General features: G+C 43.8%; 1 protein-coding gene across 1 annotated transcript in view; it reads left to right on the forward strand.

The window, feature by feature from the left end:
• The first annotated feature begins 6,117 nt into the window (after positions 1-6,117).
• Positions 6,118-22,945, forward strand: part of ZDHHC2 (zinc finger DHHC-type palmitoyltransferase 2) — a 69,407-nt gene continuing 52,579 nt past the window's right edge. The window contains exon 1 of the mRNA XM_047091956.1: positions 6,118-6,244. Coding sequence (XP_046947912.1) covers positions 6,118-6,244 — 127 coding nt within the window. The remainder of the gene's footprint in view (positions 6,245-22,945) is intronic.

The following is a 22,945-nucleotide window of genomic DNA, read 5'->3' on the forward strand; positions in this document are numbered from 1 at the left end:
AGACACATTAAATCTACCCTACAGCTTGACAAAGACAGAGCTGAATATAGGCAATTCTTTGAGCAACCCAATGATTATCTGCTCAACCAACAAAAGAAAAAGGGTCCTGATGCCCAGTGGATGAAGACAGACAGGTTGGAGTTTTCCTTAGTGTGGAAGCTATATCTTCAAGCACCCTTGGCTGAAAAGCTAAATCCAAGATTCAGTTTTTTGTATAGGAATTTGAGTACAGTATTCTGGTAAGTTTCTCCCTGAATATCTCTTGAAAGCAATCATTTGTATACAAGCTTCAGACTGAAGAATATCTAGTGTTACCTCTTCCCCCTCTGTTATGATCCTTCTGGCTCCTTGTCTTTAAATTTACATCTTCAAAGAAAGAAAACTCCTAGAGGTGCCTGGATGGCTCAGTTGGTTAATTAAGCATCCGACTTCAGCTCAGGTCATGATCTCCCAGCTCCTGGGTTCCAGCCCCACCTCGGGCTCTGTGTTGACAGCTCGGAGCCTGGAGCCTGCTTCGGATTCTGTGTCTCCCTCTCTCTCTGCCCTTCCCCCACTCGTGCATGGTCTCTCTCTCTCTCTCTCTCTCTAAAAATAAACACTAAAAGAATTTTTTTTTAAAGAAAGAAAGCTCCTAATATTGTGAGCCTAAAAATGTTTTCAACTTTTTGCTACCCTTCATTTTTTTGTTTCTTTAATTAGAGAGGGAACTTTTTTGTTTGCTGCATTTATAAATCTAAAGCCCGACTCATGAATATTCAGACAAGATAAAATGTCTAGTCAGTTCTATCCAGTGGAACTTCCTTTGATGAAGGAAATGTTCTAGACCTTCACTGTCCAGTACAGTTGCTGCTAGATACATATGACTACGGGCACTTGAAACGTGGCTACTATGACTGAGAAAATAGAATTTTTAATTTTTATTTTATTTAAATTAATTTAAGTTTGAAGAGGTACATATGGCTAGCAGCTACTTATTGGACAGTGCAGGTGTAGCCACTATGACTTGAAAGGCACCAAGGAGGTTCCTCTGTCCCCACTTCCTGTATCCCTAATTTCTCATAGTGCCTCAGCATCCGTGAGCTGAAACTGATCCTTTAAGAAACAGGATACAGAATAAAATTAAAACTATGATCCCGTCAACACTCCTGGTTGCAAACACAGGTCAGTGCCAGCTGACTCACACACACGAAAAGATTTTTGCGCGTCTACGGGCCCCCCCCCAACCCCCGCAGAATCAACAGGAAGCCTGAAGAATGAAGCTTGAGTTAGCAGAGATGAATCTGATGCGTGGCCAAGATCCTGCCATCAAGAACAGTCTGTGGAGGATGCCATTCCTTGCCCTGATGGCACTGGACACTTGCCAGCACAATGCGGGACTCTGTTGCCCTTGGTCTGCTAGCCACTGACCCTTCGACTCCACAATGGCCACATCAAGTAATGTCTAATTGAAGTTTTGTCTTTGTGTCACTCCTTAAAGATGCTGCCAGCCCATGAGGTGCAAACGTCTGCCTACCTTTTGGGATTCACAGACACTGCCCTCTTCCCATTTGGGGGCAAGGGAGGGAGGTTAGTGTAGGCCACAGCGTTCACTTAAGTGAAAACTTTTGATCTATTTCTAAAAAAAAATTAACGCTAGCACAAACTGTAAAGAAGTGTAAGTAAGCATGATCAAAATGACTTCGCTATACAGAAAAATGTTCTCTTATTTCTTTTCAATTTTCCAAATATTGCTTTTTTAGTAATTAATCATTAGCCACCAAAGTATCACATACATTGTGGAATTAAAATATAATTAGTTACAATTGTGCATTGAAGTTAAATTCGTAATTGATAATTGCCTTGGTGAAGCTAAGGGTCGCTGCTATTGAAATCTCTGAAAAATTCCGAGCCGCACGGCTTGGTGTGCGCCTGCCATCTAGTGGTGAGACAGGTGAATACCACCATAGAGATCCTAGAGCGCTTGAAAGGCCAAGTTTGCCAGTTTTTCCCGCTTCACAGTTTCCCCAATGTGTTGACCCAATCAACCACCTATTTCTTAAGCCTTTGCAGTTATCTTTCATCATATTCCATTCCATTTCGTGCTAACTGCAAACTGTCGATCTCTGGGAGCCAAAGTGTCTCTTGGCACTACTTTGTAACCGCATTCCCTGAGCCAGTTTCCCTTTCTAAAATGGCTTTTATTTTACCTGTGTCCGGAAACAACACGTGGTTTGGGCAGGCTACCATTCTCCCACAGGGAGTATCTTGGCCACTATTATAAAAGTGCTAATGAACACTAGCGTCACTGATGTCACGGACTGATAACTTACAAAAGGATTTAAGTTTAGTTTAAGAAAGTAATGAAAGAGGATCATCAATATTTTTGCTGACCGCTCTAAGAAGGATGGGAGAATCCTAAGTAAAGGAATGCATCCAGATCTCAACTTCACTCCTTTCTGTCCTTGTAAATGTCGGAGGCGGTATTTATCACGTACCATATCCTAATAGCAATATCAATACAATCCATTTCTCACATACCTGAGAGTAATCAAATCGACTTGACACTTCAAAGATGCAATGTTTCCCTCCAAGAACACTTCTGGAAGCAAAGAGAAACTATCAAGCCAGTGACCTAATAACGTTGCTGGTGCGTGGTTTTGCTCAAAAGATGACCTAAGGTAGGTCATACCTAAGGTAGAGGATAGACAGCATGAATGGTGGTCCAAGACCCAGGATGGGTCCATGGCTCCCCAGGCTCGGTTGCCATGGTATTCTTGATTCACACTCTGAAAGGAAGTAAGTGAACATTTTAATCTGGCTCCGGAAGAAGGAGGAAGATTTGGAGTCTTAACAATGATAGTAAAATAGATTTGAGACTGGGGACTACAGAATGGGGGGGAGTGGTTCAAAGTACTTGACTGGAGACAGAAGAGGAAAATCAAGTTTCCTTTGTGGGAACAGGGTCTGATAATAGAGATTTTGAAATTTTGGAGGTGAATGACTTTGATAAACGACTGAGTGGGTGGAGCATCTAGGCAGAGGCCTGGTAAGGATGGAATTATCGTTCCTAGGGTCTGGCTGGGCCTGGTAAGGAAGCCTTTGGCTTCCTGCTTGCCTGGCCATTCCCTTTCCATTAGTGTTGCCCTCTCCTTCTTTCGCTGTAGCTGACTCTCTTTTTCATACATGGCCATAGCAGTTTTATCAAAATTATCACATGAAATTCACAATTTGATGTAATGATTGAATATCTAAAATTTGTGAGTTGAACCTTCTGTACTTCTAGTGAAAGAGTCTCTAGTGAAGTTTCTTAATTGTCTATGACCTTCAAATTGTCTTCCTGTTGATGCACAGCCTTAAATAAGGCAAAAAAAAAAAAAATCAAAGCCTCTCTATTCTGAAATTAAAGCTTTACCTCCACTCTTACTAGATCCTAACATCTAGAGATTGGGTACTCAACCCAAAGCTTACGTTTGTGAATGCATGCTTATGCCGGCCTAATTAGAGCCTAGGCAGAGATAAGTCTTGTCATCGTGTGACTTTGGAGATGATTATTCCTGGGCTACATTCTTTTTTTTTTTTTTTTTTTTAAGATAAGAGTGATATCCTTGAAGAGCCCAGTAATAGTAGTATTCTTAAAATGGCTAAAAGTAGGTTGGGATTATTCCTCAAATATTTATTACAAATGAGAACACTTAACATTTTAGATACGTAATAACAACGTAGACTCCTTCAAAGATGTTACACCTACACATTCTTCCAAAGGGATAAAAGATACGTCAACTGTGTGATCCTATTGCATTTTGGACCTCCAGACCCTGGTAAAACGATTAGGAGAGGAACAGCATCTGCTAGCTAATCAGGTTCAATTTGTACTTTATTCTACTGCTCCCATATGGGAAGTGTGACTTTGCATTTCATTCCTTAGGAATCATCGGTGACCTTCTTCCATCACAGATTTGCTAGTCTTGGTGGGGTGGAGTCCACGAAGGAGTCTTTGACATTAATAATGAGGCAAAGGGCATTAAAATTGGCCCTCAGCACGCTGCTGCTAATGCCACACACGCAGGCAATCAGGGAGGACGGCAGGCGGGGGCGGCGGCTGTTGAGTCTGTTTTTACCGGCTTGCTGCCCAAATGCGGCTACTCACTTCACTAGTAGGGACTTTTATTTTTTGTCTTTTAGATTCTTCTGGTGGGAGCATAGGGTTGCTATTCATGGGAAAAGTTAAAGATTCCATGGAAGTTATGTTTTCATACTAATCTACCCTACAGGATACCGAATAAAGGGTATTAGGTGCTGCACCAAAATAAAATGATTCACTGGGACAGAAATGTTCTCATTTCAATTATTTAAAATCCCACAGAAACTTGACTGGCGTTTTCTCTGCATTTTTGAATAGAAGTGTGAAGAGGTGTGTGTGTGTGTGTGTGTGTGTGTGTGTGTGTGTATGTGTGAGATATAGTAGCTATTTCAGGAGAGAGTAGCTTGCTTTTTTAATCAACAGAAAAATAATCGCAAAGGCAGAACTGAAATTTCTTTGACTGAATTTATGCCATTCAGAACCCTTTTTTTTTTTTCATTCCATATGGTTGCTGTGTGGCCTAAATACATACATTCTTTAATGTTAAGTAAAATTGTGCACACTAGACATGGTCATTATGTATATAATTCAGATACAGTACATTTATTGAGGTGTCTCCCTTTGGAATCGGTGCGTTCAGAATCAGAGGAAGGCTAAAAAGCAAACAATCTCAGAAGCATTCGTGTTTTAGGGCTTTGGTCTCACTGCCTTTAGAATTCCCTCCACGATTTTCAGCAACCACTCCAGACCCAGCTACATGCTAAATTTAGAATTGCCGCCACAAAAGAAGGCATGGTAGTGAAGAATGGGCTGGGGGGGAAAAGAGTCCACGGAAGAACCCCGGGACTCCGGTGTCAGGCGGCGGTGGGCATGGTGATGCATAATCACTAAGTAACGTGACAAAAGAGTTCAGATTCCCAGAGCAAGTCATCTGTGATTCTAACTCCGGTCATCTCTGGATGCACAACCACAGGGCTTCTTCCTCATTCCACGGTCCCCTTGCACGCCAGCAGACAGCCCCGCAACCCTTCCGAGGGGTGCACCGCGGCCCCCCTTCGTCCCCCCAAAACCATGTGGCAAAGTACGCTTCGTCGCCCCCCAAAACGACAATTCAGCAGGTCTGGACAATCGGCCCCGCCCTTGCTGCCCTCTGCCTGTTTACCTGGACCCACAAGTTGAAGAGAGAATTTTCCACGCCCGGGAGGGACCCTTGCCTCAGCGCCTGAAGGCGTTCTAGTGGCGCGTCTATCCCGGTGGGCCACCGGCTCCCTACCTGCCTCGGCAGGTGAGGGGTCCCGTGCGCCCAAGGCCAGCTTCCCGGGTCGGTTCTGTCACCCTCCCCTCCCCCGCGCGCGTGTCTGCGCGAAGTGTGGCCGCTGCAGCTCCCGGACGGGGCCCCGAGTTGCGGGCGCCAGCGGGGGCTGGGGTGGCTCCCTCGCCCCTCGCCCGACGCCCGCAGCCAGTGCCGCCGACCCGAGCCGTGGCGCCCGCCTCCTCCTCTCTACCCCGAAGCCAGGCTCCAAGGGGGAGGCGGGAGGGCCGAGATGGGCTCCTTCACTCCCACCGCGGGCGCCCCTGGTTGGGGGGGGGCAGCGGCGAGGGGGCGCGGGGCCGCGAGGGGCCCCGGGGCGCAGGGGTGGCCGCCCGAGGGCGCAGCGGGCCCGGCGGGAGGAGGCAGCCGGGGGACGGAGGGGCGGGGACGGGCGGGGGCGGGGCGGAGACTCCCGCCTCCTCCTTCCGATCCTCCCCCTCCTCGCCCTCCCCCCTCCTCCTCCTCCTCCACCTCCTCCTCCTCCTCCTCCTCCTCCTCCTCCTCCTCCTCGCCCTCCTCTCGCTGCCTCCGCCTCCACCCGGGCTGAGGAGCCGGGAGTCCGCGGCGCTGGCTCGGGGCTGCGGGATGGGGACTTAGCGCCACGGCGGCGGCAGTGGCCGCAGCGCAACCGGCCGCCGCCCCCGGGCCCGTCCCGCCGGGAGCGCGGGGCGCGGCCAGCCCGCCCCGGAGCCAGGCCCGCGGGCGGCGGCGGCGGCGGAGCTGGGCAGGTGGATGCGGCTGGAAGATGGCGCCCTCGGGCCCGGGCAGCGTCAGGCGGCGGTGCCGGCGGGTGCTCTACTGGATCCCGGTGGTGTTCATCAGCCTGCTGCTCGGCTGGTCCTACTACGCCTACGCCATCCAGCTGTGCATAGGTGAGTGCGCGCCGCGCCCGCACGGACCCCCGCCGCCCCCGGCCCACCCCGCGCGTCCCCGGAGGGAGGGCGCCGACCTGTGGGCGGCCTCCCCGCGCGCCCTCCGCCCGCAACGCGGCCGCCTCGACCGTCCCGGGACGCCGGGACCCCCGACGCACCCAGCGGCGCTGACACTCTCCGCACCCCGAGACCCCCGTGCGCCCCCGCGGCCCCCACCCCGGCGCTGCCACGGCGGCCGAAGCCAGCCTCCGGGCAGCCTCGCTCCGCTCCCCTCGCCTCCCCCTTACAACTCCGGTTACGGTGTCACCTCTACTCCGCAGCCGAGCCGCCCCTCCGCCTTCCGCTAGCCGCGGCCACCCCAGCCACACCCCCCTACCTCGGCGGGACCGCACCGGGGAGAATCGCGGTGCCCGCTGCCAGCAGCCTCCGTCGAGAGGTGAGGCCCGCGGAGGCTGCGCTGGAGGCTGGAGGGCTCCCGGCTGGGCCCAGGATTCGGGCTGCGCCAGACCCGCGCGGGGGATGGTGGCCTCGGCCTCGGGTGTCAGAGCTGCCCTTTCCTGGTTGTCCTTAATCCACTTAAAAAAAAAAAAAATTGTGACAGCTCTCAGGGGCTTTTGGGTGTTTGTTTTTGTCGTTTGTTTTTGCTTTTATGATTTGGGGATTGCCAGTTGTACACTTTCTAGTCCTCAGGAGGCTGAAGGCGGGCGAGCCATCAGAAAGTATCCTCCAAGACGTGTGCAATACGCAAGACCGTAGTTTAGACGTTACAGTCGTAGCCGTGAGCGGGCTTCTGCCTTCAGAGGTTTGTGAAAGCTGGTCTGTGCTATCAGAAAAGGTATTAAAAGAGGATGACCTTTCTGCCGGGGACTTGTGAATGCTTTTTTGTGTTTGTCGTTTCACCAGAGAAAGTGCCTACGTTTTTGTCATACAGAGCTCTAGCTTCTGGTGGGACAAGGAGAAAGGTTAAATAGTGGCCTGTTTAATTCGACCTTATCAACTTAAAGCATTTCAGAACTTTCAAGAGTCACAGAATCTTGTCTGAAGCCATCTTACCTCAAAATGTTGCTCCTTGTAAGAAATAGGTGTCACGATAGTATACCAAAATAATGACTGACACAACTTTTAAGAGAATTGAGACTAACTGCCCGTTTCGTATAGTTTTTAAATGTGATACTATTATGTATTGAGTGTGAAAACGATTTCAGTACAAAAGCAGTGAATCTTTTTTTTAAAAGGGTTGAGTGGTAAAAAAAAAGTTGTTTTTTTTTTTTTGTTTTAAAGGAGGGTCCGGGGTGGCTCAGTTGGTTTAGTGTCTAACTTTGACTCAGGTCATGATCTCGCGGTCCGGGAGTTCGAGCCCCGCGTCGGGCTCCGTGCTGACAGCTCAGAGCCTGGAGCCTGCTTCGAATTCCGTGTCTCCCTCTCTCTCTGCCCCTCCCCTGCTCATGCTCTGTCTCCCTCTCCTTCAAAAATAAATAAACATGTAAGAAACAACAGCAACAAAAAACAGGCGCATATTTCCCTCCATCATCACATTAAGCTAAGAAGCTTAGCCTGATCCACTGTGTCCTGTCCATCAGCAGGAAGCCTATGAAGGCAGGCAGAGCTTTTCTCTCCTTGCAGCTACTTCCGTCCTGGCTCAAGTGCTACGTGGGAAGTCTTACCGTATTGGATAGATAGGTAATAGGGGAAGAATAGATGAAAAAAATCATAGTTACATTGGGATCAGATTTTTATATATACTTTCTGATAGTTTAAGATAAATCTAAAATGTCCATGAAATCTATATCACCATGGTAGTAAGTGAAAATTTGACGAAGAGGGAGAATCCCTCTTTTTAAACTGCCTACATGACATGGCCTGTGATTATTTCCCAGGTGATCCAAGTGAAGTTTCCTATCATCGCTTGTCACTGCCTGTCTGCCCGAGTACGATGCCTGTCATGTTGAAAGCAATCAATAAATGGTCTTGAATAAACAAAGAAATGATGCCGAGGCCATATCTCTGAGGTTGTCAGAAAGTAGTTTTTATATTTTTGTTACTATAGAAACAAAAATAATAATCATAGGAAAGTCTACATTGTGGAGTCTAGAAGACAGAACAAATTGAAGGTGAATTTCCTTCTAGAAACTATGGCAGCTTAGGAGTGGTAAGCTCTAATAGCTTGGATAGACAGCCTTGGTTGAGTGGGAAGTTGAAATTAACTGTACAGTTCCTTTAGAGGCACTGGGAGGGGTGGCAACTGGTGAGACAGACACACAAAACCAGCCTCCTCTCCTTTCCATAAACAAAGCAAGTGGGAATTCCAGCCTTCCTCACCCTCCCCCCCCCCCCCCCGCATTAATCACATCTCAGACTGCCCTGCCCTTTGTGGGTTCTTCTCCTGTGGGAAGTTGATATTTACAATCAGATTTTCCAAATTTCACCCAGAAAACATTGGCCAGGGTTGGGACCAGAGGGTGGTGGTAACTGGAAACCAGAGTAGGCAACAGAATAGAATAATATAAACCGGGTGATTTACCCTAGTCCCCCTTTTACATCTGCTGTCAGCTGAGGATGACCCTGAATATAAATTACTCTGTGCCCTTTGCTGAATGAACTGCAATTTAGGAGTAGTGCTTATCTTGGTATCCTTGGAAACCGGAGATAATGATTCTCATTACAGTTAGTTTCTATATTTAACAATGTGAATGTGTGTGGCTCTCTAGGCACTTGTTCAGTTAGCGTGATGTTTGTATTTTATAAAAATTAAAGTCCTATCTCTTCTTGGAATATGCACATATAAAGTACATAGGATGTATTTATATTGTATGAGTCAAGGGTTCTCAGTAAGTTTCCTTCCTATTCTGCCAAAGAAAACATCAAAGAGGTCTGCTAATACTTGTGAACAGTCGGAACATGTTGATATAGTTTGTTGACTAACTAGGATCTTTTATTCACAGTATTGCTTCCTCTTTCCTTCGCTCTCTTTCCTACTGTTCTCTCCACCTCGGCTTCTTTTGTGTCTATTCTGTATTTTGATCCCTTTGGTGTTAGTTAGCTCATCTTCCATAAAGTAAGACAGGTACCAAGGGTAAAATGTAGGATGCAGAATTGGAATAAGGGTGGTCCGCAGCCTCAGCCCTGCGTGGTTCCACAGACGTACCGGACATGCTTTGTATGTTTTACAAAACCATTTTGGCAGTTATTGTGTTAACTTCGCTTGTTGAGGAGGGTAACAGAAATTTTCCCTTTTAAGTGCAAACATGCAAAAGTGGTTTTAACTATCTTTCTACTTTTTTGTTACAATTGCAAACTTACAGAAAAGCTTCAGGAAGAGTACGAGAAACTTCCACATACCCTCTTTTAGCCATCCTGGTTTCCGTTTTTCTAAAATGTATTACTTCCCTGCTGTCACTTCAGGCAGGTGCCATGAAACATTTATTATTCAGTTGTGTACTCATGGTTCTGAGTTTGCTTATGGCTTTACTTAAGTCATTTGAAGCAATCATGAAGCTTGAATAGCTTAGAGATTATCTAGGCCAACCCCCTCCCTCCGACATCTGTAGGTGAAGGTAAATGTTTGAGCTCTGTGTCCTTTCTCCAAATTAACCAATGAAGGTGTCAGCTGTGACTTCAGCCGCCCTGGTACGAATGTTAAAATGTCTCGCTTTCCCTTCAAACCCCCCACCAGATCTCTCTAGAGTTATTTAGCAACTCTGTTAAACTTTGTTGTCGTTTAATAAGAGTTAACACAGCTGAAAGTGAGCCAACAGCCTTTACAAAATGGTTTTAGATTTTTAGAATGATGTATAGTTTGGGTCAGATAGTTACAACTGCTCAACTCTGCTGTTGCAGCAAAAAGGCAGCCTCAGACAATACCTTCACAAGTGGGTATGACTGTTCCAATGAAAGTTTGTTTACAAAAATAGTTGGCTGGCTAGACTTGGCCCTTAGGCAGGAGATTGCTTAGTCTGGAGTTTGTTAAGAAGTGAGCCCATTAGAATAATGGGGGCTTACTCACTGTTTTGAAAGTCTTGATTAATAAGCAATCCTCAGAAATGATTGCATTCTCTTATATTCCACAGTGATTATTGAAGATGTACAAGAATCAGATGAATTAGTCTGCATACTTAGAGATCAGTGTGAGAGATACACAATCATGTTTTCCTTCTTTTAAACAAGCATCCTTAAGGAGAGAATATATAAAATCTAATACTTGGATACTCTTAAGCTATGGTCGACCATTAATTCAAGGTCATTGCAAGCTCAAGGATGGAGACTGAACGGGGCTCTAAATTACCTTCCATCATGAGTTGAATTTGAGCCACACAGAGATAGAAGTGTGGTCTTGTTTTTGGTAAACTATCATTTGAAAAAAATTACAGGACACTAAAGCTTTTTTTTGAAAAAACTACAGGTAGATGATCTTGTGAATACAAGTGTTACCATCTATAATTACTAAAATAGCTTTAAAGGACACAGAGGGTACATCTGTAGAAAACTGATGTAAATATTTAATGCATAAATCACTCAGAAACTATTTCTCTGACAATAATGATGCAGTAATATCAGGTGTGTGACTTCTTGGGCGTCTCAAATCATTTGAAGATTTTAAATTATAGGAAAGAGGGATTAAAAACTCAACATTTCTTCAAATCTAAAATCAAATATGTATGTTCCAAATTCTTGATCGGTGCTACCATTTGACTTTCATATAAATGGTCCCTGGGAAGGTAGGAGAAAAGAAGACTCTGCTTAATGCCTTCTTGGTTCCATTTGGTGTGTCAGAAAATTCTTTTTCTTTTGATGTATTCAGTGACGCAGCATTACTGCTTGCTATTAAATCTTGTTAGAGAGAACATGTTTTGTATGATAGAGACAACAGTCATCGCAGTGATTAGCATGTAGAGGTGCTCCATAATTGTTGGATGAATTGATCTCTTTGTGATTTTTAATAAGCCTTATTCTATCCATTTTTAATGTGTAAACACACAATTGCATAATGTAAATGAGTCAAAGAATAGGATTCAGCAGTAAAAAGTCAATTTAAACTAAGGCTTGTTGTAGAAAGTTTACTGTTGAGTACTTACTGAGAATGTCACCCATGCCGTTAAATTAAATACGTGCTCCAGTGTTTCCAGTAATTAAACAAAAGCTAAAGGGATGCTTTCTTAAATCACGGCAATTAATCGTCTCTAGAGATGGAACATTTCCGCAACATTAGAAAGAAGTCAGCGTCAGAGGGGTTTGAGTAGGGTTCATTCAAAAGCATTATTGAATCGTGTTATGTGCCAGGCCCTTTCCCCTACGGAGGTGATTTAGAGGAAAACTTAATGGAGATCTTTTCCTAATAGCTAGGAAAAAAAGTACCTCGGGGCAGGGGTGGGGAACCCTGAACCCTTCTGTCTGGCTTGGGCAGAAGGAGAGGGGTTATTCCCTTTCAGAATGCCACCCCCCTAGCCAAGAGGTAGGAAAGCAGAAATGGAAAACAAAATTCCCTGCTCCTATGAGCCTACGAATTGGTTGCTGGGCCAGCATGAACGAATAATCAATAAAGTAGGTAAAAAAAAGAGCTGATGGAGAGCATTCGGTAGTAATGAATTTCTAATTATATTATGAATCTGACCACATGTAAATATCTCAGAGTAGAATTACGACCTGCAGTTCCTGCTCCTGCTATGAACTATGTGGCTCTTTCAGCTCTGTCCTTTCCTACCTGATGCCTGGGCAGCTTTTACTGTGCTCCCAGCTCAGGGCGTGTGATGTGGTGGATGAACCTGAGGAAGCAGAGAACTTCCTGAAAACAACTCCTTTCCATTGATGGAAAGACTGTAGAAACTAGCTTAGAAAATAGGCAAAACCCAAGAACAGGTGGGTGAAGCGAAGCTGACATCGTACCAGAGGAATGGCCTTTTGTGGGAGCCGCCGTCCTGGTGGCCTGCCCTCAAGGAGTGCAGGAACTACCACCACCGCTCCCTAGGACTCTGTAAAGATGATTCCAGGAGCATCGGCTGGCCGAGCTGAGATTGTTGTGCCCGTGTCCCAGGCAGCAGGGTTCGGCAAGAGCAGGTGTTTGATCTTTCTGGCTTCCATGGTAGGAAGAAGTGCCAGGAAGACCAAAAAAAAAAAAAAAAAAAAGTCACATATCCCAGAAATGAACGTGGATGAGCTCTCAGTGAGAAAATTCTCATGAATGTTTTTGTTTGCTTTTACTTTTTTGTCTTGATGGGAAATTTGTGCTTTTTCGTGATGGAAGCAGGACTTACATTTTATAATTTATAGTGCTGCTTTCATGTATTTTGATGGCTGTATCACATCCCTCAGCCTCCTTTTCTCTAGGAAGTGGTGAGTTCATGAGTCCCCTGAGACCCCAGCACTGTTTGTCATGACTGTAGAAATACTAACTTGCAGAATGATATATTAGAACACGGCAGAGATCCTTAATGTTCTCTGTTGGGAAAACAGTTTTCCAAAGAAAGATCGTTTGGAAAGACAGTCTCAATATGATGTGGAACCCGATGACTTTATATTACCACTTAGAGGTACCACAGAGAACTAATAATAAAAGTAGGACATAATTGAATTAATTTCTTTCATAGTTCGTTAGAAAACCGTTGAAATATCTTTCAATTCCCTTAAGGGTAATTTATCATAAGATCTTAATTTTTATCTCAGTCAAAGCTGAGAGTGCAAAAAGGTGGAATTTGCAGGGCAGGGGGTGGGGCCAGGGCAGCAGGGAGGAGGTAGGTGACCTGATTTCTTAAGAAGCATATGGTAGCAGTAAAGTAACAAACCACGATTGCTTGAAATTGTTCCTTTCAGAATTATGTCACATTGTGAAACGTTTGTGTAGCATTTTCCCTCACTTGACTTTTCATCTGGCTGCGACTTTTAAATTCAATTATCAATATTAGTGCCAGAAATGTTACAAAATCCATTTTTATTTGGAGGCACTCTTCAGCGAAAACTACATGCCGCATTTTTCATTTAGCGCTTCTCTGCACTCTGAAATGCGTACTTGATGGCAGTTCATTTTAGACATGTTGGTGATTACATTTTAAAAATGCAAATGACAGAGAAGGGCTTTTATAGATGATTGAGTTTTATTTCTTTGTCAGTATTTCTCCGCGGCATCCCGAAATTTCCCCTCCTGTGAAGTGTAAATTAAGCATTCCTGTTATACTTAATTTGACCTCTCTGGATTTATCCACGAGCATTGCCACCCTACAGGAGCAGAGGAGTGCTCCAGAGGAGTGCATCAGCAAAATAAACACCAGTAAACAACAAAAAAAAAAAACTTGTTCTTTAAATGTCCTTTAAAACCAATATCCAAAGAATGCAGCAGTTTTAAGGCACTTTGTCTTCATGATCATCTTATGATAGATATAATCCTTGTAAAAAGCAGTTCATGTATTTCCAAGAACTTTATAGGCTTATTGGATTATAATTCAGTGAAATTTGGAAAACTGAAATGCTTTGTCATGGTTATGTATTTTCTTATAGAGAGAAAAAAATCAAGTTTCTGCCTCTGTGTTAGTTGCATTATGTAAACATTGGATTTTCACCGTATTTGAAGGGTGTGTTTCAAATGAGGTGTCTTAAAATTCAGACAGGAGTCTGTCCCTGATCTTTTTGGGGGCCCAAGAGTCATCTCAAAGTTGTAGGTAGAGGAATCTGAAGTGTGGCTTCTCACCAAATTTGTAGGGATATGAAAGATGGTGTGCCTTAAAATATAGTCTCTCTACTGCACATGCTATTCGCTTTGGGGGTACAAATGGGAAAAGCAGCCTGCCGCAAAACAGCTGATGTCAAGGTGTCATGAGAGACACCTGATACCACTTACAGACAAGGTCAGAGATTTCTATTATGAGCTGCAAACTGGAAGTCATAAGCCTGCTCCAAACTTCAGGGGCTAATCTGTGATCGAATTTATTTCTAAGTAGGCAAGTCCATATGACATGTTTTAGGAAGAAAGACAGTAAGAGATTTATGTACTTAACTACGACCAATGATTATCCAGGGCATCTCTAGGGAGGTCAGTGAATGTGCAGGGGTGAAGGAGAGAGACAGGTTTGCCTTAATCAGGCTTGGATCATAGCGTATTTTTAATGAAATGTCGCCTATTCCAGGACTAGGACATACTAAGAGCTAAGAACTGAGAGCAGGATGTCAGTCGGAAGGGGGTAGGGAGTAGGGATTCATTATAGGCCCCCCCCCAAACGTGCATTTAACAAATAATTACCAAATCCAAGAATTGAGTACGTTTCAACCATCCATGATTTAAAGAATGCCCTTTTAATTTATTCATTCATTCAAAAATATTTGCTGCTCTAAAAGTTAACATTCTAGTTGCAGGGGTAGGGAGAACAAATAAGAAACCTAAGTAAGTAGCTTCTATGACCTAAGTGTCACGACAAAAAGCAAGGCAAAGAGGATTGGGAATGCCAGTGGAAGATTCACGTTTTAAATATGGTAGCAGTGGGGAGAAGGGCGCTCATGAAATTTGAGCCATAACCTAGAGATGCTGAGGGATTGAACCATGCTGGTGTGAGGAAGAAATGCATCTCAGGGAAATGGAACAGTCCAGCTGAAAGCCCTAAGACAGGAGTCTGCAAGCAGTTAGAGGAGGAATAAGGAAATCATTTTGGCTGGAGTGGAGGGAACGGGGCAAGGGACGTAGGTGACAAGGTCGAAGGTGTGTGGAAAAGGCAGAGATTATATAGGGCCCCATAGACCACTGGGAAGATTTTGGGGTGAGAGAAGTGATCCATTGCAGGATGTTGAGTACTCCAGTGACGTACTCTGACTTATGTTTAAAGATCGTTCCTACTGCTGTGTAACAAGTAGACTACTTCATCAGTCCAGGTGAGAAAAAATAGTATATCAACCATGATGGGGGTAGTGGATGTATTTTCAAAGTAGTAACCACAGAATTTCCAGACCTATTTACCTGAGTTGTGGAAAAAAAAAAAGAGTAAATAGGATTCCAGTGTTTTGGGGCTAAACACCCTCAAGGATGGCAGTCAGCTGAGATGGAAAAGTTGCAGGTAGAAGGAGGTGATCTTAGACCAGTGGTGGGTATGTTGACATTGAAATAGAGATGTGGAGTGAGCATTTGGATTTGTGACTTGGGCATTTAGGAGAAAGTCTGGACTGGAGGAATATATTTGGGAATCTTCAGCATATAAATGGATTTGAAGAGTTAACACTGGATACATTTGTCCCACCCGGGGTAATAAATGGAAAGTGAGTAGAGACAAAACATTGAGAGTTCAGGAGATGAGTAGGACCCAGGAAAGAAGACTGACTGAGAAGGAGAAGCTTGGGGGAGGGGGGAAGGGAGGAGAGGGAGGGGGAAAGGGGTCTTAGAGAGGAGGTAGGAATCAACAAATACATGTCACATAAAATAAGAACTGAGTATTTAATAATGTGGATATTGAATTTTTATTTTGAATGTATTACTGACTCTACTCTGAAGACCCCAAATTTTAAAAGTGTATCAAAAAGAAACCTATATACCAGGGTGTGGATTGCTGGGAAATCTGAAATTATTCAATCCAAATTTTAAGAAGGCTTTACTCTATTAGGCAAGCTTAACTTTCTTATTATATGTAGATAATCCACAGAAAATTTAATGAGCGCCCTAACAATGTCTCCCTGACACAGAGGATTGTAGACAGTAGTATTCGACACTTACTTTTGCTCAAATGAAAGGAGACAAATTACACGTGTTTATTTGAGCCTTTTGTGAGCCCGGTAGACATTTTAGGCATCAAAGAACGTGAATCCTTTATGAGAGTATTATCTCTTTTACCTTTTTATTATTTGATCACTCAGATGTTCATAAACAGCTTTGTAATATTTTTATGGTTTCAAGTTATGGGCTGAATTCCCTCCCTCACTCCCCCCAAATTCATGTTGAAACCCTAACCCTCTGTAACTCAGAATCTGACTTTGTTTGGAGAGAGAGCCTTTAAAATTAAGTTAAGTTAAAATTAGGTCATTAGGATGAGTTCTAATACTCCTTGGAGGAAGTTTGGACACAGGTACACAGGAAAGACCATGTGAAGATGCAGGGGGAAGATGGCTGTCTACAAGCCAAGGAGCCAGGCCTCGGAGGAGACCCAGCCTGCTGACATCTTGATCTCAGATTTCTGGCTTCCAGCACTGTGAGAAAATAAATGTTTTATTGTTTAAGCCACCCAGTCAGCAGCACTTTGCTACGGCATCCCTAGCAAACTAAGACACAAATTCAACAATCAAATACTTTTTTTCCCCCCCTTTCTGGATATTGAAGTGTAATCATCTGTGATAAGGATTTTGATAAAACTAATTGTAGAATCCATTTGAAAATTTAAAAGAGCAATTAGAAATAATTTAGAACATATAAAATATTAGCACTAGTTAAAATAATCACTGAAAAGTGAAATGCATTTTGCTTGAAGCACTCAGACTCAGTTTTAATAGTTTTCAGATGACTGAAATCTCCCCGTGATGTGCTGACATTTTTTTTATCCCTTTTAGATTAAAAAAAGGAAGATCTTCTAAATGTTTGAACTCCCCTTTCCCTGCGCCCCTCCCTTGTTGAACAGAGTATGCTGCACGTAATTTAACTTTGAGTTAAGGCTAACAGTCCAAGACCGATATGTGTATGAAGTGGAGGTCCAAGACCCTTGAGGTCCTTGGATTTTCATTCACAGTTTCATCCACTTCCTATTGATTGAGAAGGTCAAGAAGGAGTGGAATTTGTAATTTTGTCCAGACATTCTTTTGAATCCCAAGCACTGAGAATCTGGGAAGGCTCATGAATGAAGCATTTCACTGGAAATGCCTAGCCAGACATCTACGTCTCAGCAGAGTTTGTTCTCTATTTACCACTTCTGAGGTTCCTTTTTCTGAAAAGATTAAAGAACAAAAACCCTTAATTGTGGAAACAGCCAGATGTGAGAAAGAAAACTTTAGCTCGAGTTGGATATTACCTTAATTTCTCAGTTTGAGTATAGGCTCTAGAGCAAGTGATTTTTTAAAACTTTTTATTGTGGTAAAATATATATAACTCAGGAGCTCCTGGGTGGCTAGTAGGTTGAGTCCAATTAGATCTTGGCTCAGGTCATGATCTCACAGTTTGTGAGATTGAACCCTTCGTCTGCTTGGGATTCTCTCTCTCTCTCTCTCTCTCTCTCTCTCTCTCAGCCCCTCCCCTGTTCTTATAAATAAATAAGCTTAAAATTTTTTTTAAATATATATATGTTAAACAAATATTTGTAACGTAATAAATGTACTATTGTAGCCATCTGCCCTTTTATTTTGTTTTTTAAATTTTTTTTTAAATGTTTGTTTATTTTTGAGAGAGAGAGAGAGCATGAGCAGGAGAGGGGCAGAGAGAGAAGGAGACACAGAATCCGAAGCAGGTTCCAGGCTCTGAGCTGTCAGCACAGAGCCCGACGTGGGGCTCGAACTCACGAGCCGTGAGATCATGACCTGAGCCGAAGTCGGCCACTTAACTGACTGAGCCACCCAGGTGCCCCGCCCTCTGCCATTTTAACAGTTTTAAGTGTGCTGTTCAGTGGCATTAAGTGCATGCACATGGCTGGGCCACCATCACCATGCATCTCCAGCGTTTTTTTCATCTTCTCCAACTGAAACTCTGTCTCCATGAAGCAATAAGTCCCCATTCTCCCCTTGGCTCCTGGCAACCATCATTCTACTTTTTGTCTCTATGAATTTGACTCTTCTAGGTAACTTACATAAGTGGGATCATGTATTTGTTCTTTCGTGTCTGTTTATTTCACTTAAGCATAATGTCTTCAAGGTTCATCCGTGTCGCAGCGTGTGTCAGGATTTCATTCCTCTTTAAGGATCAGTAATATTGCATTGTATGTATAGACCACGTTTTATTTATCCATTCATTGGTTGATGAATATTTAGGTTGTTTCCACCTTGCGGCTATTCTGAACAATGCTGCTTTGAACATGGGTGTGCAAGTAAATACCTGTTCAAGTCCCTGAGATCAGTTCTTCTGGGTATACACCCAGAAACATAATGTTGGATTATATGGTAGTTTAATTTTTGTTTGTTGGTTTGTTTTTTGAGACTCAGCATACAGTTTCCCTAGCAGGTGATTTTTTTATGAAAGTGTGATTCCAGAGAAGCCTGTATATGTATGCCCTTGTAAACATCCAGATTTGAAAGTCTCCAGAGGTATCTGTGAGGTCCATACCAATGTCACTGTAACAGTTTTTAACTGCCTTGTCCTTTTATGGCCCAGCAGGAAAGTTGGTGGTCTGGGAATTGTGAATAATCCCGTTTTGCCCATGAGGCAGCCTTCATTCCTGGAGAGTGTGTCCCTCATGAAATGCTGGTGATCAGGTCCGCCCAACGCAGAGATGTTGAGAGCTGCTGGCCCACTGTACGTAGTCTAAAATTCACCAACAGTTTTTGAGTAGCCAGAGCATTCATGCTAACTGGTAGAAATTTTATCTTTTTAAAAAGCAACACGTTCACAAGTGTAAATGGTATATACACTTGGTAACATGAGTTGGCGGGGAGAATTGGGGGAAACATACCTGTTTCTATGGATGCTTCAGTAACCTACAGTATTAATCATGAACTAGATCCTTACCCACCATACAGGGACTACACAATTCACGAATCTGTATTGCCTGCAGGCCTAGGGTAAGTGAAAATGGTTTACAAACAGAAGCAAAAATCGGTACGTACAACTGGGGCGAGATCCAGGCAGGAAACAGGATGCAGCTCACACAATGAGCAAGGAAGAGACTCAGTCCAAATATTGATGACTGTCTTACTCAATTCTGTACACAAATTTTAGAACTTCCTACGTACATGAATGAATGAATATGTCTGCCATATGATTGGCGGTATTTGTATACTATTGCACTATTGTAATATAATGGATCATACAGCAGAGGCAGTGAAGATTTTTCATCTGCGGACTGCCAGTTTATGATGATGTCAAATTGTATCAAGTTTGCTGCAACTGAATATACATTGCTGCAGTTACTGTCAGGTGTAGACTGCTGGTGCCGTGTGAGTAATTGCAGTCTAGGGCAAGGGGATGGCTGCTTGCAAGTAAGAAGGGAAGTACTAATTCAAGCTGAGATCAAAGAAAGATTGTGTGTGTGGGTTTACTATGTGAATATGTGGCCGTGAAGTTACAAGGAAAAATAGTGCTTCCCAGTGACTCAGTACTGAAGGATGAGTCCCCCTTTGATACCCTTGCGTGTGCGAATAGACATTGTGACCCAGTGCAATACTGCAGGAATTATTGGCTGGTGCTGATGTTGTTTTAAATCTTTTGATTTCTCCCTTCAGGGGTGCTGCTGTGAATTCTATTCTGATGAGCCTCGTAGACACAAAGGTTGGAATGACAGCTTTCTACAGTTCCTTCCTCTGGAGTACTGCATAAATGCCAAAGAATTTACACAAGCGTAGAAATAGTTGTTTAATTTTTAAACGTATTAATGCACTGTGTAATAGTTACCCTGGTCATTTAGTACTCGACATGTAGTTGCTAACTGTAGGAGGATTTAGAAGGTTGCCCGTCTCCTTGTAGAAGCAAATAAGCATTAATTTTTCTACTTAATCAAGACAGCTAATGTTTGGTAGTGAAGACAAAACACTCTCAGTATTGTCCTGTGATGACTCTACCAGATCATGAGATTGATCTAATGACATTAAAGATATACTACAAAAATTATTTCTGTATTATCATACACATTTTTAAGTGCGGAAATAACCACACCACAAGTGGCATTTTTGCTTGCTACCCATAAATAAATATTTATATAAACGTGTAGGAAAGCTGATAGTTTACGTTGGACAGTGTAATCATGAACGCCCCTCCAACTTGACAACCTTGTTTCTGACCAGTGTAGGAAACGTTTTCAGGATCTGAAATCCCTATTTGACTGTCTTCCTCATAGTGGACAACCATTACGCGGGAACCAGGTGGGACTTTGCAGGGGGTGTGGTGTCTCCTAGAGCCTTGCATGGTTCACAGGAATCAGCCATGCCTGCCAGGCCCAACCCAAACAAGGGCATCTGGAATTGGAAAGAGAGGAAGTTGGTCTTGAAAAGACCCAGGCACTGTAGGTATTTGAGGTGATTATGGCCATGTGTGGAAGAGGGAGGGCCCATACGATTCTCTCTAACAGGATGAGTAACTCTGTGTGCACTGAGATCTGCACAACTTGCTGGCACGGGGAATCTTTTCTATTTTAATTTGAGACTGGGGATTATAGGATTCCATTGAGTAAGCCTTGAAAGGAGGACACAAAGATCAAGGGACCAACCCTGAGATCAGATTTCCTTATTTAACTGCACTGCTTAGTACAGTCCGTGATTTAGGAGTTGCCCTCCTCTTCGCCAAGGGGAAAGTGGCAGTAAGTTTTTCAGGGCCATAATCATGGGACAAAGTTAAAATCATGGGACTTCCCTTTAAAAATTGATGTACTGAAAGACCTACACATTCTTAATGATTCAAGTGCGTGTTCCCAGCTTTCAGTTGGGTAAGTTGCATTTTATACTGTTTCTGTAGATTTAGAGCTTCTTAGCTATCTGGAGCAGTGATATGGTCAAGTTGCTAAGATAGATTCTTGAGAGAGAGAAAAATACTTCTAACTGGGAGGATTTTGATGTGTAAGAAATACAAATTACCATTTCAGAGAGATGAAAGTTGTGTCTGTCTTCATGGCCAGTTTCTACAAGTGGGAGACGTACCATAGGGGTGTGTGCACTGGGGAGTGCTGACCTCAAAAATGATCTTTCTTTCCCGCTACTGCTGACGAGGGATCAGCAAACCCCCGTCCCATCTCCTAATCTTTCCTGCATCGCTGTCTCACTCCTGTCCTAGGGGCCCGAAGTTCAGTGTCCTCCCCAGTTCCTGAATTGAGAACTCAGGAAAGCCAAGGTCCAACTACTACCCTGAAATATGACCAAATATTTAAGTTATTTGTGTCCAAAGTTTGTAAAACGATCTGGTTCTAGGTTGTGTTTAAGTTAGTTGCTGGAAGAACGGTGACAAAGAGGACATTTTAAACCCTGCTCTCCAGTGCATCCCGAATCAGAAGTGACAGGGAGCCACATGGTATTAAGCAGGCCAGTAGGATGTGAGAGCAACGAAGGAGGAACGGCTGTCCTGGACAGAGAAGCCAAGGGGGTGTGTAATCAGAGCCCAGGAGGCCACGTGGAATCCTTGAAAGAATTTTGGAGTCAGGAAGACTTATATTTAGATCCTAGCTCCATATGTTATGACTTGAATAACATTAGAAAAGTTATTTTACCTCTGTAAGACTATCTTCCTGACTTTTAAAATTATAATAATACCTCCCTGACAGATGCTATAAGGCTTAAATGAGAGAAACATTTAAAAAATATTAGTACAATCCCCAGCATATAGTAAGCATTCAGCATACTATCCCTTCCTTTAGTTTCTTCTCACCCCTTGACATTGGACTCCTGCCCCTCCCCAGCCCACCGATGCCCTCTCACTCTCACCAGACTTCACCCTGCTTGAACTTCAGTCTTATTTGGAGAGTGTTAGGGGCTGTATTGTGTCTCCCCACAACCCATAGCTTAAAATTCTAACCTGTAAGATTTCAGAATATGACAGTATTTGGAGATGGAGCCTTTAAAGAAATAATTAGGTTAAAATAATTAAGTTAACTGGGGTGGGTCCTAATCCGACTGGTGTCCTAGGAAGAGGAAATTTGGTTATAGAGATGTACAGAGGTAACATGATGTGAAATACAGAGAGAAGATGGTCATCTGCAAGCCAAGGAAAGAAGCCTATGGAGAAACCAATCCTTCTAACACCTTGATCTTGGACTTTTAGTCTCCAGAACTGAGAAAACAGTTCTCTGGTGTTGAAGCCTCTCAGTGTGTGGTACTTTCCCAAACCAGCTAATCCAGGACTCCTGGCTGTTGTCTATAGTTGTGGAAAGGAAGTGAGTGTGGTTGTTGCAGTTCAAAAGGCTTCTCTCCACAGAATTTCTAATTTTTTGTAACATTGTTCATTTATAATTTTACACTATAGTTGCAGGTGGGTTATGCATTAGAAAAGCTTTTGATGGCTAATATGGAAACCTCACCACCCAGATGACAAATGCCTTGCATAACCTTTTGGACTGTATCCTATTTTTAAGGTAGAGACTTCCTGTCTCGTGGTTTATATTGTCTGGCTGACTCTGGTTCATCTTTTGTCTTTGAGGTTGCATTGTGCCATCTTCTGGGAAAGGTTTTCCAGTCTTGCGTGGTTGTTTTGGTAATTTCTAGCACATGGTTTAGCTCAGTATAGTTTGTTAGAAATAAATTCTGGGAGGGGCGCCTGGGTGGCGCAGTCGGTTAAGCGTCCGACTTCAGCCAGGTCACGATCTCGCGGTCCGGGAGTTCGAGCCCCGCGTCAGGCTCTGGGCTGATGGCTCAGAGCCTGGAGCCTGTTTCCGATTCTGTGTCTCCCTCTCTCTCTGCCCCTCCCCCGTTCATGCTCTGTCTCTCTCTGTCCCAAAAATAAATAAACGTTGAAAAAAAAAAAAAAAAAAAAGAAAGAAATTCTGGGTGAGAGGCAGGAGGAATGCATTAAACCACCTGGGAAGGCTGACTTTCCCCACAGGGATGCAGCTCCAGTCCTGATACAGAGATTCTGACGTGTGTCAGGCTCTCTCAGAACCTGGACAGGGCATGGTGGGCGTGGGGGCG

Source organism: Lynx rufus, unplaced genomic scaffold (genome assembly GCF_022079265.1).
Source record: "Lynx rufus isolate CCGP_SWC_20201006 ecotype Redwood Valley unplaced genomic scaffold, mLynRuf1.p SCAF_3, whole genome shotgun sequence".
NCBI lineage: Eukaryota > Metazoa > Chordata > Mammalia > Carnivora > Felidae > Lynx > Lynx rufus.